This window comes from Meles meles, chromosome 17 (assembly GCF_922984935.1).
Source record: "Meles meles chromosome 17, mMelMel3.1 paternal haplotype, whole genome shotgun sequence".
Classification (NCBI taxonomy): domain Eukaryota; kingdom Metazoa; phylum Chordata; class Mammalia; order Carnivora; family Mustelidae; genus Meles; species Meles meles.
The window spans coordinates 67,239,858-67,255,117 of NC_060082.1; the positions used below are offsets into that span (position 1 = coordinate 67,239,858).

The 15,260-nt window shown below is 53.5% G+C and overlaps 1 protein-coding gene across 1 annotated transcript in view; it reads left to right on the plus strand.

The window, feature by feature from the left end:
- The window catches only part of SCYL3 (SCY1 like pseudokinase 3), a 43,173-nt gene that overhangs the window by 18,478 nt on the left and 9,435 nt on the right, over positions 1-15,260 (plus strand). Inside the window, 6 exon segments of the mRNA XM_045983198.1 lie at positions 1,858-1,914; positions 3,066-3,168; positions 4,383-4,494; positions 6,233-6,310; positions 8,248-8,387; positions 9,605-9,789. Of these exon segments, the coding sequence (XP_045839154.1) occupies positions 1,858-1,914; positions 3,066-3,168; positions 4,383-4,494; positions 6,233-6,310; positions 8,248-8,387; positions 9,605-9,789 (675 nt within the window).

Consider the following 15,260-nt stretch of genomic DNA (forward strand, 5'->3'; position numbering starts at 1 on the left):
CCCTCGGTGCCACTCAGAACTCGGTAGCATGTTGGTCTGTGAGTCCTGCCTGGGGACTTTGAGCAGCGCTAGGGCGAGCGTAGGTCTGGGGACGTGACTTCGCTGTCGGTGCTCGTGTTCCCAGAACACGGGGCCTTACTCTTCAGAGGGGCCCCCGCCTCCATTCTTGTCTCCCGATTTGGTCGCTGAGGAAACTGAGACTGAGAGGTGAACTGGCTCGGTCAACTTTTTCATGGAACGTGTCTACCCTCTGCTGCTCGAGTACCGGCACTTAATCACATCAGCTAATGTCAAGTGTTGAAATGACCTTCGTGTGTCTGTTTTCTTTGCCAGTGTTTGAGCTTCTTGAGGGGGAGAGAGTCTCTTAGATTTAGTCTCTCCCAGAGTGGTGCCTGGCGTGCATTAGGTACGGAACAAGTGTTCGTTTACAGCCGTCCACGGTGTCCACAGTCACACACTGTCCTGCCAGCCGGAGTCGAGACCCGCTCATCTTAATCCTCGCGGCGGGCTCTGTTGTCGCTGCCTCTGTACCTCTTCACGGTTTGTCTGACCAGGATCTACAAATTTCCCTCCTCAGTGGATGAACCATTCTCTTCTGTTTTGTTTCTTGTTTTCACCATTTTACCTGTTGCCACTAGGCTTGCTCTTTCTGAAAAACAGAACAACACCAAACCAGGCCCCTCATGGCAGCCCTGTGGAAACGGCAGCTCGCTGACTGACTGGCTCTGTCTGGTTTCCCCGTTCTCTTGTGGGGCTTACACACGTGAGCCACGTTAAATGTGCACCCTCGTGGCCTCTTGCCCAGTTCAGATGCTCCTTCCACCACAGAGGTGCTCCTCTAATCACATTTCTGTCCCAGTCAGTCCCTTTCTTCTCAGCATTCACCTTACATCCGGTTAGTGTAACAGCACGTAAGTCATCCTGTGACTCACGTTCCCGAGTCTTCACCGTGGCCTGGGAGGCCCTCCGCAGGCTCTTCCTCAGCCTCCCTTCGGCCTCACATGCCACATCCAGGCACTGAGCTGCACTCTGGCCACCCCCGTGTTCTCTCAGGGCCGGTATCCCGCACCTCTTCTGCCCTTGCCCATTCCGTTGCTGCGCGCCTCAGTCCCGCGGCTCTCTGGAGGATGGAACATAAAGCCAGAAGTCTCCAGTCTAGCCGAGTCTCTTCCTGCCACCCTCCCCTGGGTGTTCCCTCCCCAGCGAAGTCTGTCCCTCCCCCTGTGCTTCACGGCACTCAGCACGTCACTCAGATTGCTAGTTTGCTTCTCGGTTGTGAGCACCTGGCTGGGGCAGGGAGTTCGTCATATTCCTTTTGTATTTCTCGTGCCTTGAGTGGCGTTTGGGACATAGAAGCTCTTGAACAATGGTCTTCGAATCAGTGAATCAATGTCCTTGTTTCGTGGACATCATCTGTGTAGCTCATAAAGTCCTCAACTTTTCTATCTCCTGTGGCAGTGAGCCTTCAGATTGACTTGACTCGGCCAGAAGATTAATGAGGGATTTGTTCTATGTTAGAAAAGCCTTTTATTTGTCAATAACTAGGCAGGATAAGAAAGACGCATCCCTGGTGACTGGTGCAAGGGAGTGAGGTGCAGAGAAGCCTCCGAACAGCAGAGGGCGCCTGCGCGGCGGAGGGGTGAGGCGAGGAACCTCGCGGGGTTCTGAGCCTGGCGCTGTGCCAGGTCCTGTATTCCCGTTCCAATCAGCAGATTGCAAATTGTGTATTTAACATGCAGCACTGGTGTGAAGGCGTCTTTGCTGCTGTTCCCATTGCTGGTTGCTTCTGTAACTTGGTGTAAGAGATTGGTTCACCAAACCTATGTATGAATTATTTTCCTTAATTTATTTCTCTAGTTTCTGAGGAGTATTCAGTCAGTCAGAGACCCAGCATCTGTCCCTCCTGAAGAGATGGTAAGATGATACGCTTCAGCTGTAACGAAGGCTTCTTTGTGTAACTGAGTATGAAACGTAACCTTTCGTCTGCCCCCTCTTTCTTGGCCAAGTTGGATGCCTTTGGCCATGACAGCTTCTCAGACTAATCGCATCACCACAGCAGGGAGCCGTTTTCTTGACAGTCCACTTCCTTTCGGAGGTACGGACGCCTGTGGTACTGTGTAAAGAGAGAGGGCCGGTGCTTCGTCCCCGCTTCGTGGTCTTTGTATGTTGCTGGAAGCCCAAAGAGCTGGGGACGCAGCGCCCCCGCCCTTCCCGCGCTTCCCCTGAGCCACGCATCGGCCTGTCGGTTATGAGCTGGGACTCCCCGAGCCACAGCAGAGTGATTATTGGCATTAATGATCTTGTGTGACGAAGGTTCCCTCTGCAGATTGCCCTGCCAAGTCGATGAACCTTCCTATTCTGTTTTGTTTCTTGTCTTCACCGCCAGCTGCTGGTGAAGAAAGATTGTATTTACCAGTAAATGTGAGGAAGTTGCTTCCTCTAAATTTGTTTTCGTAACTACTGTAAACAGACAGTGATCCCCAGAGACACATTTAACTGCTTTACGGGAAACAGACCCAACTCCAAAGCTGAGTATAGGCCCAAGACTTGAAATAAGCCCTGTTGATCCAGATCGGAACCGTGTGTATGTACTAGTGTTTTTCAGACTGATTTTGGGGTCTTAAATCAAGTTAGAGGTTCTGACAAGCTTTGAGAAAAAGGAGTAAAATAGAAAATCTCATTACGTTCTGTAGGTAGTAAGGCTGAGCATTGTTTTATGAAACTTTTGTTTGCATTGTGTGTATTTATACATATGTGTATGGACTGCTGCCACTAACAATAATAATAACAAAAATTTTTAAAATCTGGGTTGCAGTCAGAAATATTTTTGAAAGCCACAGACATATCCTATATAGCCCTTTTGTTTTCTTTTTGCCCTTGTTTGATATTTTTAAGTCTTTGATAAATTCCTTTCCCTCATCCTGTGGAAGCCTGTAGGCTCGTGGCTGGTACCTGAGGTTAGCTTGGAGTGTCATAAATGCAGATATGAGGGAGGGCTTCAGAGAAAACTGAGATCTGGTTTGTAAGGCAGATTCTCTAGTTTTAATCATCTTTCCTGCTTTCAGTCTCCAGAATTCACGACCCTGCCCGAGTCACACGGACATGCCCGGGACGCCTATGCTTTTGGGACACTGGTGGAAAGTTTGCTCACAATCTTAAGCGGACAGGGTGAGTCGGGATTGTCCCGCTACATCCACAGAATAAGTAGGAAGGTCATTCACAGCCTGTTCTGTGTGGATTCAAAGGACTGCAATCTTTGATCGCAGGAAGGAACCTGTTGCTTACAAATAACCTGTCTAGGGCAGATCTTAACAGCAGTTTCCCTGCTGGAAGAAGCTCTGATTTCTTTACTTTGCGGACTTAAAGCATTTTAAGTAGGAGCCACCTTCAGCTCTGACTCTGGGTATCCACGGTCACTCTCGGGATACTTACTGGGATTGGTCCTTGCGGGCTAAAGCCTCCGTTCCTTACTGGGCCAGCGCGGAAGTGAGCGCTGGTACAGACTGATGCGGAGAGATCTGAAGGAAAGAGGAGGATTCAACATTTTTTTATTAATCCAAAGCAAGCCTAACATTCCCTTATTCTTTCGGAGCCCTTTCGATTTTTTTCTTCTTGGTATAATGTACTTACTGCCTTTTCTTTCGCGGCCCCGGAGAGCCCAGGCTCCTGAGCACGCTGTTTTCTTCTCTCTTGAGCTCTCAGCGGCCGCTTGGAGCCTGCTTCACTCTGCTCCAGCCCCCCAGGCCTTCAGCTGCCCACCTGCTGACGGGCGGGGGCGCGGGAGGCCCACCCCGGGAGTCCCCTGCTGGCCAGGTCGCAGCTCTGATGCGGTTCCGCCCCCCGCGTCTGCAGTGTTCTGGAGTCACGAGCATCATTCAGCTGCTGACTCGGAATTGTCTCAGCCTAGAAATACTTGAGAATTACACCCTTAGGGCCCTAAGGCCTCCCTCGTGGGGCCAAACTTACTACCCCACTGAGTCTGGATGGGTGGTAATCACGTGCCATCCTTGGGAGATCGGAAAACACAGTCGTCCCAGCAACCTGCTGTGTTCTGGGGATGAGGAACCTGGTGGGAGAGGCCTAGGGACCTGCCGCCTCTCCAGCCTTCCCCCGGCTGAGCTTGTCCTCCAGACAGGACAGCCCGGGGGTGAGGGGCTCCGCGGCAAGGCCCGGGGGCGGCAGTGCTGGCTGCGTGGGCAGCTGCGTTTTCTGCTCCGGCCGCGGAGTCTGGCTTCAGGCGAGCAGGAAGCTCTTTGGCAACAGCCAGGCCTTTGTTTGTTTGGGCTTTTACAGGTTGGTTTTTGCTCTCGTCAGTCTCCAGCTATAGAGGTCCTGGAAGGAGGGAGAAGGCATTGGAAACTAACTGTCGCTCTGGATTTCAGTTTCAGCGGACGTTCTCTCCAGCTTGCAACAGACCTTGCACTCAGCCTTGCTGAATCCCCTTCCAAAATGTCGGCCAGCGCTCCGCACCTTACTGTCCCATGACTTCTTCAGGTGAGGGCGCCTGGCGGGCTGTCCCCGCTGCCAGCCTGCACTCGGACCCCGCGTCCGGCCGTGCCGTGTGGCGGCCCCAGGCGCGCGCTCCGGCCTGTGCTTGCCGCTGGCGGTCAGGAGAGGTTCGATCGCGTCCACGTGGGGCAGCAGAGGGCCGCGGTGCGCTGCCTCTCGGGGTCTTACCACAGGAAGTCTGAGGGATTTTAACTGTGGCGAAGGCTGGAGTCTGGAGGCCGCAGCCCAGGGCCCTTAGGACTTGGGTCCGTGCAGAGGCGAGGCTGTGTCCGCCGTTGGCAGCCGTCAGGGAGCCGACTCCCTGCCGCCATCCTGTTGTTGACAAGAGTTTGTTACTGTTGAAATTTTTCTTGTTGGGGGAGAGGAGCTCGTTTTTCTTCAGGCAGAAGATTGTCTTCTTGGTTTAGTAACACGGTGGAAGAGGAGCGCAGAGGCGGTTAGAGGGGGGCGCGCTAGAGTGGTTGCCCTGTCGCTGGACTCAGAGATGGTTTCGAACCTCTCGTCAAGGTCAGTCCTAACTGTGTGTCCTCCTCCTCCTCCTTTCCACCGCCCAGAGTCGCAGCTTTTAGTAGGGAAATCGATCTTATGTTGTTTTGAAACCGAAGACCCTAGTGTGCAGTTGGAGAGCCCCGGGAAGCCCAGAGCGGAGCGAAAGCTGACGTGATCCTGGGAGGGGGGCACGGACCTCTGGGGTAGGACTCGGGCCGCGTTATTTAAGGCAGAGGGGTAGTGTCACTCTGGTTATTAGAATTTTATTTATTGTTTACATTTCAAAGAAACTGTTCAAAACCTTTCTCGTTACAAGAGTCTTTTAAGAGAGGCATTTCTGTGTCCTTTCATATAATTCATACCAATATTTAATTTACCTTGATACAAGATCTCTACAAAGGACAGTCCTTTACAGCAAGTAGATTATCTCATCACTGGTGGTCAGAGTTGTTAGTAAGAATTGTATTTGAAGCAGAGATGGGAGAGAAAGCCAAAACCCACACTGGCTCCCTCTTCTGAAGCTTGCTGCTTACGTGGGAGCCCACTGGATTAGACAGACGTTTGCTTTTCTCTGCTGCTGAGCCAGAGGGAAAGGGGTGTTGATGTAAGACGTGGAGATGCGGGGGGCGGCCGTGCTGGCGGGGCTGCATGCGGATGGGCCAGCAGCCCCGTCCCGTAGGATGGGAGGACTCCCGTAGGATGGGAGGACTGGAGGAGCGCTTCCCTGGGGCTGAGCAGTGTGCGCCTGCTGACCTCTCACCCTCCTCCCTGCTTCGGGCAGGAGCAGTGGGAAGATTCCTGTGACTGGCACGAGAGGTGTCTCTTTGCCCAAGCCTCCCAGAGTCCTTCCTGCCCAGAGCAGACTGGAGGTCCAACCGCTGCTGGTGGCGCTCGGTCACCCAGTACCAGTGCTCTCAGGACAGTTCATGTCACCACATCCTGTTGCAGCAGAAGCTCAGAGGACTCTGACCGCACCGGGTCTGGGAGGGTGTGTTTGCACACCGTGGGCGCTGAAGCACGTATCCGCTTCACAGATCTCGTTGCTGCTCTTAAAATGTTGGATTCTCCACGGCTGGCTCATGGCCTGTGTCTCATGACTGCTTGTCCTTGAAGTGGCACAGGAGAATGCTTCCTTGCCCATTAGCATAGTGTGGTGTGTGGTTACGGCTTCGGTATTTAACGTGCCTTCTCTAACCTGTTGTCCTGCACATTTTTTTTCCTCTTTGGCATTTAGGAATGATTTTCTAGAAGTTGTGAATTTCTTGAAAAGTTTAACATTGAAGAGTGAAGAGGAGAAAACGGAATTTTTCAAGTAAGTTCAGAAAGTGAAGGGCTTACAATTCAGTAACTTGGATTAAGTCCATGTAATCACTTGGGGTGTTCTGGAGAGATGAGTCCACGCTTACTTTCTCGGACCGAGCTTGTTGGACATCCTTTGTGTTGGCCTCCTGGTAGGCCCTGGGATGGACGGTTGGTTCTGGTGGGGGAAACCGTGATGAGCTTGCGGGGGGCGTCCTGAGACCCCAGAGGGGAGGGAGGAGGTGGTGTGGGCCCCAGGACAGCGTGAACTAACGCACAGAGGCAGGGCGTGGTGTGAGCCAAGCATGGCACCGCCAGCAACTGGTCCTGTCGGAGCGCAGAGCCCCAGGCAGGGATGAGTGAGAGATGGGCACCCTCCCGGAGTGGGGGCCGGTGAGGACCAGTGACACTATCGGTAAGCAGTGGGCTTCAGGCATCAAAGCCGTGAAAGCAGCCGTGAGACGGTTACCTCTCCGGGGCTGATCACTCCGGTGTCTGTGGAGGGCGCGGCCTGAGCTCTTCTGGGGGCTTGGGTCAGTCTATAGACCATAGCCGGCTCCAGCGGTACAGTGAAGGCACAGATAAGGGGGCCTTCTGCCGTCAGATTGGCAAGCCCTTAGTGGTGATCCCCAAGAGCATGAGAGAATCCCTCAGGAGAGGCCCCAGCTGCTGGGCACAAGCAGTGTGGAGTCAAGGGTCCCTGTGCAGTCTGTGGGGCTGTGGGCAGAGATGCGCGTGGGCTCCTGGCCACACAGGCCCCGGAGAGACGGCGGCGGCCGTGGAGCCAGCAGTGAGGACTAGGGCGCCGCAGCCTGCAGAGAAAGTGGAGGCTTGGGGGACACCCAGTGCCCAAACTGTAACCTGGGGGCAGCCACCCAGCCTGGTAAGGGGGTGGCTGACCGGTGCGACAAAGCAGTGATGGGGACAGGAGGGCCAGAGAATGTGCACAAGCCCGGTGTTCCCGGCAGAGGCACCGGCGGCCTCGGCTGAGGAGGAGCCGCTGCGGGGAGGGGAGCCAGGCCACAGGTGAGCTCCGAAGGGACGGGAGCGAGGGAGTGAACTCTGGGGAGAACCTCCCGAGACAAACTTCCGAGAAGAAAGAGCACAGAGTAGCCGGAGAAGGCAGTGGAGATGGGAGGGATGTGTTCCGAATGGAAGAGACGTGAGCCGGGCTTCTGGCTGGGGGAGCAGGGCTCGGGGCGCAGAGCAGGGCGCCGTCCAGGCTGCGGGCCCGAGGAGGCCGGGCTGCGGGGTGACAGCCGCTGGGGGCAGCGAGAGGCACAGTCTGCCGCTGGCGACACTGTAGGGGGAATTTGCCCCCGTGACTTCCTAATGCCTGTGTCTTTTTTTTTCCCCCTTGTTTTAAAGATTTACTTACTTGAGAGAGAGAGAGCAGGGCTTGGGGCAGAGGGAGAGAGGGAGAATCCCAAGTACAGAGCCCAACACGGGAATCAGTCCCACGACCCCGAGAGAGTGACCCGAGCCGAAGTCAGGAGTCAGCTGCTGACCCGATGAGCTACCAGGGGCCCAGGACACCGGTGTGTTCTTCACACACAGTGCGTGTGTTATTTTAGGAAGTTTAGTAACAAAAGCTTGTATTTTTATTTACTGTGGACACTCGAGACAATTTCATACCCTACATTTTTTAAATTTGCCGAAAGTCCTTTTAATTGGCTAGGAAGCTCCTGGCTTACTGGGGGAGAGGACCCTGGCGCCGTAAACACGGGGCAGTTTGGAGAACACTTCCCTAGCTCAGGTCGGAGCTTGTCTGCGTGCCGGCAGCCTTGTCTCGCACTCTCTGCGTTTTTCCTAAAATCCTCGGCAGCACCCGTTCACCTTCCCGGGCTGCAGTTCCCTGTGCCCCCCCTCCACACCCTGGGAGCGAGGTCGGAGAGGGCTGTGTCTGAAAGGTCACCCCCAGGTTCCCAGGCTCCTCTGGTCTGCCGCCAGGTTCCTGCTGGACAGAGTCAGCGGCCTGTCGGAGGAGCTGATAGCGTCGCGCTTGGTGCCTCTGCTGCTGAACCAGCTGGTGTTCGCGGAGCCCGTCGCTGTGAAGAGTTTCCTTCCTCATCTGCTCGGCCCCAAAAAAGGTGAATGTTTTTCAAAGGATGATCGGTCATTAAGGAGTTTGGGCATGACGAGCCCTTGTTAGAGCCGAGGGAGATTCCTGCCAGGTGGGGTTAGGCATGTCTCTGAGAACAGTTGTTGGCCCAAGTGACCATTCTGACTCAGGGCGGGCTTCCGGAGCCCACTGGGTCATTAAGGAGCCTCCCCTGGAGAGTCAGGTCTTCTGGAAAACGAGTCCCCACATGTGTACGGCTAGAAGAGGAGACGCACGTGGAGTGTCAGGAGAAGGCTCCGTCCTCACAGGACTTTGCATTTGCAGCGAGGCCTGTGCCTTCTGACTCCCCAAGAGCCACCCATTTAGTTTGTGTTTCCAGTGGAAAGACTGGAAAGCCTAGAAGGAACTTTCCTACTTGGAATTTCTGTTTTTCTCTGAGTGTGAAATGAGGGTGTTGTTCGGACCCTCCGTAGCTTCGCAAGCACTGTGGACGGCTGCGTACCAGGTTAGAGAGCAGAGCGTTAACGTCGCTCTGTGGAATTCCGTGTTAGGTGGGATTCTGCTTTCAGAATTTCTTTTCTTGAAAGATCTCGATCCAGCAAAGCAGCATTATAAGTAACTCTCTTACAACGTAGAATTTCCTTATATCCTTTGCCATTCCCGGAGTTTTTTCTTTGTAGTTCTTGCTGGGTCGAACACGCAGCGGGGTGTGCTTCTCAGTCACCTGGGGAGCCTTTTACAAATGGGCCTGCGGGACTGCGTCGATCCTTGTTTGTAACGGTCCCCAAATGACGACAGGGTGTCTCTCTGGTAACCACTGCCGTAACTGGCAGGAGGGGAGGACCCCCAGCGTCAAGTCCCACTGGGACACTTGCCACCTCCTCGTTGGGCAGGTAGAAGCGAAGCAGCCCTATTGATCTCATCTAGTGTATGAAATTCCCGATTACACCAGCATGGACAGAGTAACTGATTCAGGAGTCAGTGAAAATACAGGCTTGCTTTGTTCCGTTGAGTCTGATCCTGTGTCTCAAAAATATTTCTACAAGTACAGTGTGTTTGAGAAAACTGAGCCGTGAGTGATTTGGGGCAACCAAGAAGGTTTCGTTTGGTTTGGCCCCGAGAACTCATACGGAGGAGTGCTGAGAGTATGCGGCGAGTCCTGCGCTCGGCCTGTGGATTCTCTGTGCCCCTTTCCCGGAAGTGACAGTTCGCCTTTTCCTCTGTCCCTGCCTCTGACGGGCGCAGACACTGCACCGGGGGAGCCGCCTTGTCTGCTGTCGCCGGCCCTGTTCCAGTCGCGGGTGATCCCGGTGCTGCTGCAGCTGTTCGAGGTGCACGAGGAGCACGTGCGGATGGTGCTGCTGTCCCACCTGGAGGCCTACGTGGGGCACTTCACCCAGGAGCAGCTGAAGAAAGTCATCCTGCCGCAGGTCAGGGCGGTGCGGTGCGGAGGGCGCGGCCGGGGCTGGGGGGCGGCGGGGGCCCTGGCTGGGGAGGCTGGAGGCAGCGTCGGGCGTGGAAGCCGCGGGGTCGCAGGGGCTGAGACGAGTCGCATGTCCACTCCGCTCACACGGGCACGTGGACTAAACCAGCATATTTGGTCTTAACCTGGGAAAACCGATTCTGCTTGCTAATTCTTTGCGGAAAAGGAATAGGAATCCTTTGTGGATGCTTTGTGACAGACACTGTTAAGTGTCTGTAATAAAATAATTAAGTAACCATAAAATAATTAAGTCATCATGGAGAGGAGCATGAGATGACTCGGACCCGAGTCTTCCAGCCAGTTTATCAGCCGCTGGGGGCCTGGTAATGACCCCCCGCCCGGGCTCAGGTTTGTGCTGGTGGCGCTGGGGCTCGGAGAGCAAATACCATGATAGAAATCCGTTTTCTTCCGGTTCCGGAGGCCAGAAGTCTGAGCTCACGGTGTCTGCAGTCCGTGCTTCCTCTGAAAGCTCTAGGGGAGAAGCCTTCCATGCCGGCTGCCCCGCTTCCTGGTAGCTCCTGGCGGTCCTTGGTGTGTCTTGGCTTGGAACTGTGTCGTGCCAGTCCGCCTCCGTTGTCCGTCCGTTTCCCCTGTGTCTTCACTTGGCCTTTTTTTTTTTTTTTTTTTTTTTTAAAGATTTTTTTTGCCAGAGAGAGAGTGAGCATGCATGAGCAGGGGGAGCGGCCGGTAGAGGGAGAAGCAGCAGAGAGCCCAGTGAGGGGCTCCATCCCAGGATCCTGGGATCATGACCTGAGCTGAAGGCAGATGTTTAACCCACTGAGTCACCCGGGTGTCCCTTTGCTGGACCTTTTTAAAAAGATCCAGGTCATTGGATTTAGGACCCACTCTAACCAGTGCGACATCATTTTAAGGTCACATTTTGGGTGGACATGAATATATAGGAGACAATATTCAGCTCAGTACAAGATTTTAGAAGATTTTGTCAGCCATGTAGGAACTTTAAAATAATTTGTTTTCCTATGAGATTAATGTATTTGCAAACGATTCCTAAGGCCTGTTTTTATGCCAGGTCTTAGGTCCTGGGGCCGTGGAGGTGTATAACACTTTGCTTTCAAGGAGCTAGGAGGTGGGACAGAGAGGTGTTCATTACCTGTTGCTGGGGTGCCCCAAAACTTAGCGCCTTAAATCAGTAGCCATTTTGGCCTCACAGCTCTTTGGATTGACGGGGCTCAGTTTGGGGATTCTGTCGCAAGCGAGGCCAGCTGACAAGCCGTCCCCTGGCACCTTGGAAGGGATGGCTGAAAGGCTGGGCTTAGCGGGGCCTCTCTTCCCATGGAGTCTCGGGATGTGGCAGGGCGTCTGTTCCCCTTCGCCACATCTCTGACAGTGCCCGTGGACTTCTCACGTGGCTGTCCTGGGCTACCAGAAGCGCCAGGGCAGCTCTCCCGAGGCACAGGTTAGGAATGGACAGTGTCACTTCTGTTCCAGTCTCCTAGTTCCAGTGGGTTGTGCGAGTCAGCCCAGGTTCGGTAGGTGCCGGCTGACACGCTGGCAGGGCTGGCTTTAGGGCCAGGCGGCCACCACGCCGCACGTTGTGTTTACGTCTGCGGCAGTCGCAGCTGCCCTGTTGTCCTCGTGTCTGAAAATGCCGAAGAGGGACGGAGCACTCTGTTTCTGAAATACAGTTCTCCTACGTCTCAGAGTTGGCACCGAGCCGAGCTCAGAGACAGTCCGTGCTCAGTGTGTGCAGACAGTGAAGGCTGCCTGTGTAGGGGAATGGCTTGGCCCATTTTTGAAAAAATGTATTATTTTAGAGCGCGCAGGTGCGAGTGGGGTGGGACAGGGAGGAAGACTCCGAAGCCAACTCCGCACTGAGCGCATGGAGCACGACGCGGGGCTCGATCACGCAGCTGTGGGAACACGACCGGAGCCCAAACCAAGAGGCCGATGCTCGACTGACTGAGCCACCAGGCGGCCCACTTGGCCAATATTTATGTGCTGGGAAGTTCACTTTGGTAGCGGTGTGGACGGTGGGTATAGAAAAGGAGGTCAGGTGGGAAGCCGTTAGTCCAGCAAGGAGAAGGTGAAGAAAGGCCGGGGCAGGTGCGGGGCAGAGGCTGTGGGAGGGACACAGAGGCTGTGGACAGGCGGGACTCAGCTGCTCATTCGAGGCAAGGTGTGAGGAGGCCTCGGGTTTGTGGCCTGGGAGGATTGTTGTGTTACGATTGCCATTGCCATAGTGGTTGGAATTCTAATCATTTGCAAAAGAAACACACGGTAGCTTATTTGCACAGCTTTGTTTTGAGAAAGTGCCTGATTTGTGAGCATTGGGCCTGACATTCTCTGAGTCTTGTTGGAAATCTTGATCTTAGATGAGTGAGGAAACCAGACCAGAAAATGAAATGATGGGTCAAGTCATAATGAGGATTCCTAGAGGAGCTGGGACTGGAACCCGGGGTTCCTGGCACACAGGAGGCTGTGCTGTCATCCGGGGGAGGCCGGCTACCCTGGACCTGAATCTGGCGGTCACGGGTGGCTTTCCTCGCCCCCCGCCCGCACACATGACTCTGCTGGTTCAGAGCAAAGCATCTCCCGAGGGCTGCACGTGACTGTCTTAGTAGTTTCTTCCGGTTGCAAGTAACCGAAACCCACTCAGACGAGCTAAAGCCTAGAGACTTTGCTATAAGGATGTCAGACTGCCTTACGTGGAGACCACGCACCGCTGGGACTCAGCCGGACGGTCTTCACTTCTTTCCTTTCTCCGTTTATCTGTCCCACTTTGACTTCCCGAAGACGGGCTTTCAGTGTTCAATGGACACGTGGCCAGCGTGGTTGTCCCTGTAGTTTCCCAGTTTATTGTCCTCCTTTCAGCAAGCCACAGAGCTAACCGGTCTCTCCACATTCCAGTTCGTGCTGGACGGAGGTCATAGGCTCTGTTTGGGGCAGGTGTCCTGTGCATTGGATGTAAAGACAAGTTTTCCAGGTCCTGTCCTTTGTGTGTGTGAAGCTGGAAAGAGGGGCAGGGCTGGGAACATAAGCACGAGGGACGCAGACGAGGGCTTCTAAGTATGCTCTGTCTCTCGACTGTGATTCTGGTCCTGTGGTGACGCACATATAGATACGGAGAGTGAACGTGTAAAACGGGTTTTTTTTGTTTTGTTTTGTTTTGTTTTTTCTTTTTTACAGATAGAGAGAGAGAGAGATTACAAGTAGGCAGAGCAGCAGCCAGAGAGGGGAGGAAGCAGGCTCCCTGCCAAGCAGAGAGCCCGATACGGGGCTCGATCCCAGAGACCCTGAGATTATGACCTGAGCTGAAGGCAGAGGCTTAACCCACTGAGCCACCCAGGCGCCCCTAAAACGGGTTTTTAATTGAGATGTAATAAACATATAAGCTGTCAGTTTCAGGTGCACCGTATGATTCAGTAGTTGTGTATATCGTGAAACAGTCACCACAGTGAGACTTGTTCCTCTGTAACCATACGTAGTTTACTGAATTCTTCCTTTGCTGAGAACTTGTAAGAGTGATGTTCTTAGCAACTTTATGCAATAAAATAGTATTAGTGATAGTCACTATGCTGTGTGTTACATCCCCATGACCTTTTGTTTTTTTGGATTTATTTGAGAGAAAGAGAGTGAGTGCAAGGAGGGGCAGAGGGAGAGAGAAACTTCAGCAGACCCTGTGCTGAGCCTGGAGCCTGGCCCGGGGCTGGATCTCACGACCCTGAGATCATGACCTGAGCCAAAATCAAGAGTGAGACACTTGACCGACTGAGTCACCCAGGGACCCTTGACTGACTTATTTTATAACTGGAAATTTATACCTTTTTGGCCCCTCCTCACCATCCTCTTTCCCATCTCTGGCACCACCAGTCTGTTCTCTCTATGAGCTTGTTTTGTTATTTTCATCTTTAAAGATATTTTAGTTTTTGGGGGGCACCTGGGTGGCTCAGATGGTTAAGCATCTGCCTTCCGCTCAGGTCCTCATTTCAGGCCCTTGGGATTGAGCCCTGCGTTGGGCCCCCTGCTCAGCAGGGAGTCTGTTCTCGCTCTCCCTCTGCCTGCCTCTCCTGCTCGCTGTCTCTCAGATGTATAAATACAATCTTTATTAAGTAATCTCCAGGCCCAGCATCGCGATCGCACCCACAGCCCTGAGGTCAGGAGTTGCACGCTCCACGGACTGAGCCAGTCGGGCGCCGTTTTGGTTTTTTTCAGATTCCCTGCATAAGTGAGATCGCACAGTGTTTGTCTCTCACTTCACTCAGCACGATGCACTCAGAGTCGATCCAGGTTGTCGCAGATGGCAAGGTTTCATCTCTTACGTGGCTCAGTGGTGTGCGCGTGCGCGTGTGTGTGCGTGTGCGCACGCGTCTGTGTGAAATCACATTTGCCTGATTCCTCGGTCCGTTGACGGACACTTGGTGGCCAGAGCTCCGGTGCTGTAATGCTGCGAGCAGGGGCGTGTGCCACGTGTAAATTAGTGCTTTCCTTGGACAAATTCCCAGAGGTGGAATTGGTGGATCTTATGGTAATTCTTTTCTTTTTTTTCTGACTTTTGGGCGAGCCTCCCTGCTTTTCCACAGTGGCTGCACCCGTTTCCCCTCGAGCGGTGGTGCACCGGCGTTCCCTCTTTTCCACGTGGTCACGTCCTTGTTACTGCTTGTCTCTGTGACGGAAGCCAGTCCGACAGGTGTGCGGCGACGGCTCACTTGTCCTGGCACGCCGCCACGGCCGTGTCACTGTACTGCCGCTGTGCGCGTGCTTTCTGGGACTCACACCGTGACCGGAAGCCTGTCTCCCCCTCCCCTTCCTCCGTTGTCCTCACCCTTGTTCTCCCTCCCCCGGCAACCATCAGTTTGTTCTCTGTATTTACAGGTCTGATTCTGCTTTTTGTTTATCCATTTGTGTGTGTTTTGTTTTTTATTTATTTCATTTATTTTTAAAGATTTTATTTACTTATTTGACAGTTCCAGCAGGGGGAGCAGGAGGGCGAGGGAGCAGCAGGCTCCTGCTGAGTGAAATCCGTATGGCATTAGGCTTTCTTAGTCTGCCTCACTTCCCTTAGCATAACACCCTCTAGGTCCATCCATGTTGTCTCAAATGGCACGATCTCCTCTTCTAACTGTCACGGCCAGGTAGGCTTCCTGTACACCACAGCTTTCTTACCATTTGTCTTTTGATGGACATAGGTTGTTCCCTGTCTTGACTATTAGAAATAGCATTGCAGGAAGCACGGTGTGCAGACATCTTTTCCATTTAGTGTTTGGTATTATTTCTTCTCTGAGTGTTCAGTGTAACTCACTGGTGAAACCATCTGGTCCTGACCTTTCGTTCTTTGGGAGTTTTTGGAGGATGTGGTCTCCTTACCAAAAATCAGCCTGTTCAGATTTTCTGTTCCTTTATGATTCAGTCTTAGTAGGTTGTGTATTTCTAGCAATTTATCCATTTCTTCTAGTTTGC